The sequence below is a fragment of the Acomys minous genome, assembly GCF_964271855.1.
Source record: "Acomys minous genome assembly, chromosome: 13".
In the NCBI taxonomy this organism is placed as follows: Eukaryota; Metazoa; Chordata; class Mammalia; order Rodentia; family Muridae; genus Acomys; species Acomys minous.
Window position 1 is genome coordinate 29,897,874 of NC_140495.1, and position 12,078 is coordinate 29,909,951.

At 44.2% G+C, this 12,078-nt stretch overlaps 1 protein-coding gene across 3 annotated transcripts in view; it reads right to left on the reverse strand.

The window, feature by feature from the left end:
- The window catches only part of PLOD2 (procollagen-lysine,2-oxoglutarate 5-dioxygenase 2), a 68,512-nt gene extending 59,628 nt beyond the window's left edge, over positions 1–8,884 (reverse strand). The window contains exon 1 of one of the 3 annotated variants that reach the window (XM_084753551.1): positions 8,218–8,884. In XM_084753551.1, coding sequence (XP_084609677.1) covers positions 8,218–8,326 — 109 coding nt within the window. In that variant the 5' untranslated portion in view covers positions 8,327–8,884. Of the gene's footprint in view, positions 1–7,723; positions 8,160–8,217 lie in introns of those variants that run through there. The other 2 variants (XM_084753552.1, XM_084753553.1) reach the window with 2 other exon arrangements.
- Positions 8,885–12,078: the final 3,194 nt, after the last annotated feature.

Consider the following 12,078-nt stretch of genomic DNA (forward strand, 5'->3'; position numbering starts at 1 on the left):
CAATTCCTACAATTTCCATGTACAAATGAACTGAGTCTGCTGAGGGTTTGCTTGTGTTACTTCTTTTCTTCCCTCACACAAAGCAACAAAACATAGACGAGGCACTCGAAAAGTATTTCATCCCTGAAATACTGTCCTATGGAGGGTATTAAACAATAGAAACTATGAGATGCTTCTCTACCACCAGAAAGCATTATTAGGGGAATACATGAAGCTTATCCAATTAAATCAGTATTTAGTAAACTACAGAATCACAAAAGCTGTTGCAAATGATTACTCAAAGCCAAGTATTACAGCAATACAGAAGAGATAGCTTACTAACTCCATTGGAAGACCACACATCCACGAATACTTGGCCAATACAAACTGGTTCTGAAGACTTCTTTTTTTTTTTTTTTAATGGACATGATGCTGGATTGGTAGGGAAGTGGGCTATACTTAGAAAGAGTTGGAGGACGAAGTGAATATGTTCAAAACATGTAAGGACTTGAAACTCTTAAATAAGTAATAAAAAATAAGAAAGTCTACGAACAAAAATAGATAAGTAGATAAGTAAAAAACACAAAATCTTCCTCCTAAGGAAGAAAATGGAATGCTAAGTAGGTGGGATCATGATAACACATCACCAAGAAGCTACAAATAGGACCATCTCCTAGACCTTTTCTACCTTGAATGTCAAGGACTCCTGCCTTGGAAAACAGTTGTCTCTGCAAAAATACTGTGCCGGGAAAAGCAGGGAGATAACGAGTTAGCCAAACGAACATTGGGCAAGGATTTTCGGAATTCAGGAGTGAGCCTGAAGCATGATGCTCTCAGGACGCCGAGTCAGAAAACACTGAGAACTCTTTCTACTGCATGGGTCTGTTCGTTTCTTTGTCTTGGCGATTTTCCAGATTTGAGTTTGGTTTTGTTTTGCCCTTGGTTACCTAGTAAAGTCACTGTTTAAAAAATTCCAACCTTGTCTAAACTAAACCAAGAAGAAAAAGAGAACTGTCCTCTAAAAGTGGCCGGCAGGACCAGGATGAGCAGGATGTGCTGGTCACAGCCACATTGCCTGCCGGCTGGCAGCCAGGAAATACCAGCATGGCTGGAGTGGGGGGGGGGGGGGCCTCTGATGACAAAAAGCCTCAGAGTTGGCTTAGGCGGGACTGGAAAAACCCAGACAATCATTCAGCCAGTTGGCCCTGGGTCCAAGGGCTTGCAGGACTTCCTGGGAGAGTGAATTAGTCAGGTCATCTGGGATTTAAAAGATGTGACTTAAATTCTCTAACTGCATAAATTTTCAAAACAAAATAGCTGCTATTAGTACTTAATAGAACTAAGAAAGAAAGTTTTTAACCATTTGAGGAGCTGTTAGAAACTGAATCTAGAGTACCAGAAATAGGAGGCATGCATGGTGATGTAGGCCTGTAATCGCAGCATTTAGGAGACAGGGATGAGGACCAGCAGTTTAAGATCAGCCTGGGCTATATAAGTAAGAAGTGGCCTTTAAAAACTGAGAGCCAGTTAAGTAACTCACTCCTTTCTGTGCAATAAATATTAAGTAATTAGCACCCTAAAACCCCATATACATTTTGGCTTCAAGCTAACTAAACCAAAGTCAGCAGCAGAAATGAGCCTTGGGCTCTAGGGGGGAAAAGGATGGCTTCTGGGTGTGTCTCCTACCAACCAATGATGCTCCAGCATCAAGAAGTTGGCAACTGCTTGAACTCAGGCAGTTCTTTCACTTAATTGCTAAGTCTGCAGAAGAACCAACCATGGAGCATACTGTTCGGCTATAGGGGAAAAAGGCACCCAATAGAGCAACACCAAGTAGGACCAATTTTCAGGCAAAGCATTTATTGGAGAATAGGAAAAGACACTGGGATAAAAGGGAAGTCTCAACCACCTCAGAAAGTTCAAGAGTTAGTTCTTTTAAGGTTCCTGGTATGACAATCAGGAGAAGGAAGGTGTTGTGCCCAAGGAAATGAGCCCAGGGCCATCTGACATCAACTAGATAGACTTGGGGAAAATATTTCTTGTTTTCTGGTTGAGGTAAATGTTTAAAAGGTTGAGGGGAGGGGGAGTAGATGTTCCAGAATAAGGGTCATTTGTGTAACAATGGCCATAGTTGGATGTCATGAGTCAATTTTGTCATCTAGCAGTCCAAGTTATCTCTAAATGCCAGGTGCTAAAGAGAGAGACCAGCTTTTATGAGACCAGTGGGAATGGAGGCTTCATCTGTCGGGATCTAAACAGTAGCATGTGCTGTGCCTGTCACCCTGCTGCCTGTCAGTTCCAACTGGGGATAGGGGAAATAGTGTGCAGGTGGCCCAGTGTGTGAGCGTTTGTGAACTAGCAGTTGTGTGTATCTGTGTGTCTGGAGGCAGTGACATTGAGAGCATAAGAGCTGTCTATGCTGTGGCGGACATGATGGCATATACCTGTAACCCTGGGCAGGGGTAGGGGAATGCAAGATTGAAGCCAGGCTGAGCTATACACTCTAGCCCTCAAAGCACAGAGGTATGTATTTGAAAGCTCCTTTCTCCTGCAAAATATCTTCACTTGTCTGTTACGGAATATAGCCATAATATTGAAATCAAATGAAAAGCCTCGTTTGCATCACTTTTGGAAGAAACCTTAAAACTGGGAAGCAAATGGAGAAATTGCTCAGCAACATTTGATGCTGCAACCCTACAGAAAAAAGAAAGAAAGAAAAAGAAAAAGAAAAAAGAAAAAAGTAAGTTAGCATATTAAATGGATGTCTTATGCATCCAACAATAAGTTAAATAACACTAAAATCAAAAGATAAGCAATACAAATGAAACATAGTTTTAATTTTGTCCTATTTATGAAACTCACTCCAGTTTGACAGAAACACCTCCTGACAAAGCCTCATTAGCCCCCAAATATTAACATATGTTCACTGAAAAATCATTACAGGAGCTGATTATAGTGATAAACACGTTCTGTGGGTTGCTTTAAAATGTGAAATGTGGTAGTTTGCTATCATCTCTAGTGAAGACTCTATGTACACTTGGTCTTCAGGAACAGAAATCCACACCAGAGGGGAAGGCTTCTCCAAGACAAGGGATGTCCCAGTGAAGGCGATATGGGAGTGTCTCCACCACTCAGAAGCCTGCATGGATACCAGGTCTTCTGTGGGAAGACGCAATCCAAAAGAGCAGTGAAAGGGAAGATGTCAGTGCTGGCTTCCCTTTAAAGGTGGGGCAAAGGCCTCCTTAGAGGTGTCTCCCTGGCTAGTCAGCATTCTAAACCTAAGCTACAGTTCTGGTAGAAATACTATACAGAACTAACGAATTGAGCCCCCATAGGTCTCTCTGCACATAATCACACCTCCTTTAAGAAAGCCAAGAAAATCCATATGTTAATAGGAATGTGAGTCCAACGCTCTTATTACGTTGAGAAAACTGTTGCAAGTCATCAGTCAAACAGATAAATGCATAAGAATATTCATATGTTATAGAAATGCTACTAAAATTTAATTTTCCCTCTGTTAACACATAAAAATAAAGGAAGTCTACTCTTCTGCATAAAAAAATCACTATCTGCAGTCTAAGTTTTTAAGTGAGGTTATCCTAAATGAAAAATACTGAAACTTACATGAAGTTACTATATTTTAAATTATAAACTGCACTTTGACATGAACAGTAATTTATTAGAAGTTACATTTTAAAACTATGAAGCATTTCAAGTAATAAAAGTATCCTTGTGCCCCAGTTACTAGGGTAATAATTTAACAGTGTTCCACTGAATGTCAGCAACTGCTTAACAAACCAAGCTTTCAAGGCAGCTTCAGGGCAGTGACAGTGCCCATATTCACTGACTCCCAGTAACTGTTTAGGGGTAACTGCAATCGTAATAGCTTTGGAGGTTACTCAGGGGATGGGGCGGGGGAGGGGGTAAAATACACACACAAAACAGTTCAAGTCACTTGAAAATACACCACCCTCAGTTCAGCCTGATTTACTGCTACAGTTACTGGGAGACTAAGAATTCTAATTGACAACTGTACTAATTATTTCATTCAAGGAACTAAGCCAAAGTTCTTCACCAGATCACTTGATAAATTTCTAGAATATAAATCTAAAGAAAAATGCATCTCCTTCCCATCTGGCCAAAATAAAGATATTTTGTTTTTCACTACCCAAACAGTTTTTACACCAAAGATTGTATCTAGTTAGATTCAAGTGTTGTATTTCAACAGTTGCAGAAATCACTGGCAACATCTAAAATGAAAACCAGGCCTCTGGCATGGCCAGAGCCAGCTGCTACTGTCCCAACTGTGGCTCTTTCCAAGAGAGGAGCAATCGACATGTGTTACAGCTTCAATCAGAAATGTCATCTCCTTCGGCATGGACCAGGACAGGGAAGACAGTAAATGTTTTAAGACTGTGTGGTCGATTCCACCCATGTAGAACCACTCCGCTGTGCCTGGGAGCACGAAAGCCACCACAGCCCATGTGCCAGCACATGAATATGACAGCAGCCACTGCAGCCACTACTAGTTCATAAAGTCTTCACGTGCCCTGATATATTACTTTCCTTCTGATCTTTTTCCATCCATCTGAAATTGTGGAGTGTCTGTTTGCTGAAAGGCTACACAAAAACACATAGCTGGGTTTGACCTTGTGGACTTGGCCTGTGGTTTGCAGTCTGTCCCTGGCTGAGGGGCAAATTGGCCTTCAATCCTTGCACATATACCACTATGTACATCACCTACAAACAGCATACTTTTTCTGCTAAACACCCTTCTCTCTCAGTCACTGGCTTTGTCCAGTTGCTATTTCTTTCCGACATACCCTAAAGTCCAACAGAGCAATAGTGAGGGCAGGAAAAAACACCCAACGTGGAGAAAGGATACAAACCCCTCTTACTGCTCCCCAGTGGCCTTGTGGGAAGTGGGAACCATCCCCAATCAATTCTGGCCCTCTAATTGATTGTGGCACACAAGCACCTGAAGGGAACAGTGAATGCACCATCTTATATTAACAGAAATGGAAGCGGTGGGGGGGGGTCGGGGGGGGCGGCAAGGGGGGGGGGGCTTGGGCAGCCAACTGCAGCTTGGAAACAAGGTCCTGGCTGATAGGGAAGGGTTAAAATGCTCAGTTTTGGTAGCAAGGATCCCTGAGGGAGAAAGAACATTGGGCTAAGATAGCTGAAAGTCCTAGAGCAGCTACAAAGAGAGCAGCTACTAACCTCAAAAGCTGCATGCTGCTTTTCAGAATTCTTAAAGGAGGACTTAAGCCTAACAAAATAAATTGTGGATCTCTTTGTTGTAAAAAGGCCCAGCCAGGCATGCATTCTGAAGATTGTAAAAATGAGTAAAATTCTACTTCAAATATAAGTCACTAAATCATAAACACAAAGCAAAACAAGTTTGAGCCGCATACACCAGCCATATTAAGAGGTTATAAAACAAAAAAAAGCAAAACCAAAAGACAGCAAGGGGAGGCATTTCCTAGGTACTAGACTGACTGGAGAGAAGTGCAGGAAAGACAGAAAAAGTAGAGGAGTTTCCTTCCTTCCCTCCCCACTGCCTCTCCAGGGACCTGCTCTCTCCCTCTCTCCACCCTGTAAACTGCTGGTTTACATCTGCAGACAGGGACAAGCTTTTTCTTCCTTTTTCCGAATGTGCCATAGCAAATTAAAGAGCTTATGAATGAGCATCACTGAAAAATACTAGTCTTAACAGAAATGTCTGAAGCCATCGCCTTCCATTTTGCTCCAAACTTGGTATTTTGCCCAAGTTAGTTGACAAAAATAGTCAAGGTGCCTCTAAAAGTAAACACTAGTCTGGACCCAGGTCTAGCATCCAATGGCAGGGGCTTGGCAGGACCACCCTCTCCTACCTCTCTCATCTCTAAGGCATGGAGTGCTGTGAGAAGCAGTGGCATAGGAATTTGACTAAAGAGATCTGCCTGGGGATAGCTCCAAGAAACATAATTCTGATAAAAATGCTTCAAAGACAAATGAGGAGGACAAATGACGATTTTAACTAAAGTCTTGTCTACATTCTCTCTTGAGCCTGGAGCACAGGGGCAGCCAAAAGACACTCCGGGCAGCACACAGCAGACCTGTCAGCTGCTGTCACAAGTAGGACATTGCCAGCTGTTGAACACACAGCCCAAAGCCAGGAAACCTATTCCGAAAACACATTCGATGCAACAAGGGACGATTGCGCTTAGAATTTGCTTTTCAAAAGCTCCTGCCAGGCAAGGATGAAGACCTGAACTCCTGGTTACTCAGGAAGCTGAAGTGGGAGTCACACAGAAAACTCTCAAAAACAAATGGAAGGAAGGGCACAGGAGGCTCTATTATCCTTCAGATAATATTATAATGTTACCTTGCCTCTAGGACACCTATTTACCTTGCACAGCCATTCTCAAACCTAGACCATTTGCCTCTCGAGAGACTGTCCTTTTGCTGGTTTGAACACTTCTTTCGTTCTCACATTCAGAGCTGGGTGCTACTGGCATCTAGTGGGTAGAAGCCAAGGACAAGGCTAAACACACAGCGCGAGTGCGCAGGACAGCCAGCAAGAGCAAAGGGGAATGGTTCAAATTATCAGTAGAGCCAAGCAATGTTGAGTGAATCCACTCCTTTTATGTGGGAGGGTAAGCTCGTACTGGGGATGTGGATGTGCCTGTGAAGGACACACTGGCAAATAATTGGGTCAGAGGTGATCTGCCCTCTTCTCGAAGACCTACCAACCTAGACAACTTCGCTCTTCTTTAAGGTCCACTAATGCAGACAACTTAGACTTTAAAGATTGTTTCCGTATTTATGTTGTAATTTTCCGTTTTGCTACTTCAGGGAGAAAAGTAAACGGAGCTGATAAGTCTGACCAAATTATCCAATAGTGTATCTTCTGCATTCATTAGCTTATCACAGAGCTGGTAAGACCAATCTACCTACTTACAGAACCAGCTTGGCTACTGCTGTTTCCTGGCTCCTTTAGTGCACAGTAACACGTCCAACATTGGCGCCTGACTGAACTCTGTGCCCACCCACCACAGAAACCACGTCTCATATATCAACCGTGGGTTTTATATGGAAAACATCCATATATGAAATTCCCTTCCTCCGATATTACGATCCAATTTAATATCCAATTCCACAAAATGTGAAAGCTTGCACAGGGAAGGAGTTGATTTTTGACTGTAAATTTAAAGGTAGTAATCTGGCACGGCCATCTTCTATTAAAAAAAAAAAAAAAGAATGGTGGTATAAAATACACAAAAGCAGAAGCTTCGAGATTGCTTTATTTATAAATAAAGGCTTGTTTGGGTGTCTCAACAAAGACAATTTTCAGAGTAGGTTTTTATATTTTGAGTCTCTATTTGCATTTGTGTGGCTTTCAAGTGTTATTCCAAAAAAATACTTTTGATGCGTGATTAAATTTAGTTCAAAGTCTGAATAATCATACAGGTTCAGATTTCCCTGCGACTGATAGAATTAAAGGCAGACATTTATGCAGCCAACAAAGCAAGCACTGTTCCGCCAAGAACCAGGGGCTGCACAGCGCTAAAGTTTCATGAATTGCACTAAGAGAAAGAAAAGACAAAAGGACGGCGACCCGGACCAGCTGAAACTTGTGCCAAGTGTCACCCTCTGAATTGGAATCCCAAGATGGAAATGTCTGCTCGTGGGCTCAGTTTCCAGCAGAAAAGCATCTCACTAGTTATTGTAAAAAGCAATTTTATCTCATCTACCTACTCACCACCAAAGTACATCAGGTCACTTCAACGAAAGGCTCAGTTCCAAGGAGTTAAGCCCAGGGCCCAGAAGTGGAAACCGCCAGAGAACTCCCTTACGCGATAAAGCGCTGCAAGCCCTGTTGAGACAAATAGGCGGCGGGGCTCTCCTCTGGCTGAACCCAGAAAGTTTTATTCACACGGACTTGCCTCCAACTACTAGCTTTCGTTCAGCTTCCGAATACCTCCGGAGCCAGGACTCAGGGAAGCCTGACTCTGAGCCCCGAAATGGAACAGAATGAAAAGTGGGTGGGAGCACAGAAGGTCCACCGGAGCACGGCTTGTAGACAGAGACAAGAGGGCGAGCTGCTTCCCCAGGCGCTGGAAGGAATGTCCCAGTCAATCGCAAAACACCAAGCCCCGCGGTTAGGGTCCGACAGGGATAAAGCATGCAAAGAGGAAAGAAAAGATGCCCAGTTCCCTCCAGATTGGCCCATGGAAGCCGGCGAGAGGACCTCACCTGCAGGGATGCGCGCGAGAGTCTCCTCCGCCACACCCAAGCCGGCTGCCCAGGAGAGCAGGGCGAGCAAGGGCACAAGGCGCCCTGCTCTAGGTCCCTGGTCCCCCATTTCGCCCCTTCCCCTAGGAGCCCAAGGCCTGCGGAGGCGACTTCTCGCGAGACGCGGAGACCCCAAAGGGCGTTGGGCCAGACGTGGGCCGGGGGACCGCAGCGGAGAACAGACTTTGTGGATGGCGAAGCGGGCGGACTAATGTGAAGCCGGGGCGCATGGAGCGGACGACGGAACCGGTGGCTCCGGAGGTGCGGGCTTAAGAGCGGCCAATGAGGGCGGGGCCGGGGCGGGGCGCTGCTCCAAGACCCTTGGTCACCGGCTGTCGAAGCTGCGCCCCCACCCTCCGAGTTGCCGACGCCTACGTGCACCGCCTCACGCCTGGAATCCAGGGAGCTTTCTTGCGGGACATGCGCCCCTCTCCCTCTCCGCGCGCGTTTCAGAAGTTTCCACTTCTGTGCGCCCTGGCTAGATCTCCTTCTCTGCTGAACCGGGCGCTGCCCCCGCGGAGGTGAGTGATGACTGCAGAGCTTTCAGCCTGCTTGGCTGAGTAGGCTCTTGTCACACTCGCAGCAACAGTGCAGGGGATCCATTTCTACAGCCCTGTTGCTTCTAAGCCTAGCCATCACCTTGTCAAAGAAGACCATGCTTTGATTTTATTCCGTAAACAGAAACTTTTCATTGTCCGGTGAACATTTCCCCCGCTGCTAGTGCCAGGAGAACCTTAGACTCTTTCCAGTAATGAAGCTTGTAAAATCTGGCGGAGTCCAAGGCCAACTTGTGCAACCTGGGGGTGTTTTTTTTTTTTTAAACAAGATCTTCCTGTCCTGTCCGGCACATGGAAAATTACTTCCGAAGATGTAGGGGAGGCATTCCTGGACTCCTGGGAGCCGCCTCCACTATTTCGGGTTTTGATTAGTATGTTTATGTAAAGTCATTTTCCATTTGTCCTCCACACACTTTAGCCCAGGATTTAAACTGGATTGTACAAGATCCAAAGTTTTGAGAGCTTCATCCCACACACTATGGAATGCTTACTTTAAGAAAGAAGAGTCAGATTGACTGCATTCTAGAATCTGCTACGTAAACCTTCCTGAAATAAGAGGAGGAATGAAATTCTTGTTCGAACCTATAATTTTTAATTGAAATTACTCAAGTTCATGATCACAGTTTTTGTAAAATTAGCAGAAAGTTGAGAGGAATACTAGTTAGCAGATTAAAAACAGGTGGGAAGTCTGTAAATATTTGGAGTGTGACATTTAGAAGAAGAAAAAAAATTTTTTTTCCTGAGTCTAGAACTGAGCCAGTTATTACTGTTTTAAAGGTTTTGGTGTGTCCATCTCCCTCCTCACTCCCTCACTTTTTAATAAAGGAAAGTTGGGGAAAGTTCAGAGAGGAGTAGAAATAATCAAAGAAATGGAAACTGTGACTGGAGAAGAAGGGAATGAGGAAGAATGAAATGAGACGTATTTTCCCCAAAGAAGGAACAGCTCAGGGGTGGATTCCTTCACAGTGTGGGCGGCAGGTGCAGCGTCATGAACTCAGGCAGGGCCAAGTACAACCAGCCCTCAGTAGAATGGCTGGTCATTTGGATACATACGTTTTCAGGATTCCAGACTTAATGCTGCCAAGCTCCTTGAACTTGACTCTTGCTTCCCTGAACCTCTGGAGTCCTCAACTTGTCTGGCTAGAACTAGAGTTTCCATGTATGCTCAACTGTAGAGTCCACCAAATTACTGGTTACTACGGCATTCTCCTCAGAGTCTTAAGAGTCAGAACTTAACAAGATTCCATAAGGCAAGTGTCTCTGAGATTTTCAAAATAGCCAGAGGCTTCAATCACAGCCTCAAAGTGCCCCCATTATGAAGCCAGATCTTCCCGGCCCTCTGAGGTTTTCCAGCCCTGCTGTCGACCGGAGATGTCTACTTGTATGTTCCCCTGGCAAACACTTAGCGTCTTTAGCTCATGGGATCCAGATCTCACACTGGTTTCTTCATCTTTGTTAATGGTGCTCTAACTCACACGGCTTCAGAGTTCTTCTTAATCTGGTACTGAAAGCAGTACCACCAAAGCAGAGAACTCTTATATTTTCCCCTTCACCTTTTCTCTGTTTCCTTCCATCCTTTCTTTCCTGCTTAAGTAACACACAGCCTTACTGTGGCACCTCATGCTGTTTTCTCACTGGCCAACTTTCCTCTGGCTGTTTCCTGCCCCCAAACTGTGACACTTTATATTCTGACTAGATTCATCATACTCTGATTTTTTTTTTTTAATCCCTTAAACTCAAAGATTTCACAGTAGATCTGGGAACAATCCTAACCCGTTAACCCACAATTCGTATTACTCCACTAAGATGCACGCCACCTCATTCTACGTACCTGTACCTGATTGGTTTGGCTTCCTTATCTCCCAGCACAAGACAGATGTGTTTGTTTGTTTGCTTATTTATTTTTCTTTCAAAGTTTGTATAGCAGTCATTGTCATCATTTGGGTCCCAGCATAGGTCAACTGTGACCCCAAGGGTTACAGGAAGAGTGTATTCAGAAGGCTGGGCGTGGTGGGGCAAGCCTTTAATCCCAGCACTCTGAGAGGCAGAGGCAGGCCAGGTGGATCAATGTGAGTTTGAGGGCAGCCTGGTCTCCAAAGTGAGTCCAGCCCAGCCAGGGCTACACAGAGAAACCCTGTCTCGAAAAAACAAAAACAAAAACAAAATAAAAGAGTGTATTCAGAAGACACTGAGTAGATGAGGTTGAAGAAATTCCAGGAAAGACAAGCAGGCATTGGTTCATTTTGTAATCTAACCCAGGAGGTATGGTCCTTAGCCCACAGACTTGACTCATAATTTACCCCTCAGAGATAGCCTAGCCAAGGAGCAAGATATCTGGGCTGTCTGTCTTCATTTTCAGTTCCAGCATTCATTGACTGAAGGGCCGTGAAAGGCTTCTTGGTTTCCACATATTCCCAGCCTGCTATGCTCACATATAAAGCAACCCACCAACGATTGTGAAACTCTGGACTACGAGAAGTCAGGTTAGCGTGCTCAGAAATGGTCATTTCAGAGGAGAAAGCAAGTTACGCCCACATTCCTTTGTTCTTCTTATCTCTCTGTATAAAGACCTCTAACAAAGAACCCCACTCCTCCTTCATTGAACTAATCAGCTCAAAGATTAAAGATTCTTGGAGATGCCTAAAGATTCTGTATATCTTGGCCTACCATAGCTTGGACAGAGGAGAATATTCAGTTTGTATTCATGCTTAGTTCTGTCCAAGCCCATTTCCTTTGTGGCTTTTTTTTTTTTTTTTTACTTGTTTAAATATCAGCAAAACCTTTACGGAGTTTTTACTCTCAAGTGAAGAAAAGGCTGTAAATGTATAAATGTAATAAGTTATATAGAGAAAATAAATCAGGAAAAGTACACAAAAGAAGGAATGTGCCGGAAATGTAACTGAAGGGTTCTGGGCCAGTGTCACTGAGAACATACTTGGGTTGTGTAGTGTGCAGGAAAGGTGATCCTGGCACAATAAACAAGTGCCAGGACCCTGAAGTTAGGGGGGAAGGGAGGCCACACCGTGTTCTATACCGTGTGAGAATAGTAACATAAGCCTAAGAAGAGATTCAGTGAGTAGGCAAATGGCTGAGCAGATAAGGAGCCTGCCTGCCCTCCTCCTCTGACCTAGGTGAGCAGAAAAATTCTGTGAATGTTTTAGGCAGAGCAGAAGTGTGCTTGATGTGGGTTGAGAGAGAGAGAGAGAGAGAGAGAGAGAGAATATGAGAATGAGATTCCAGATGTTACATGAAGAACCAAGGGGCA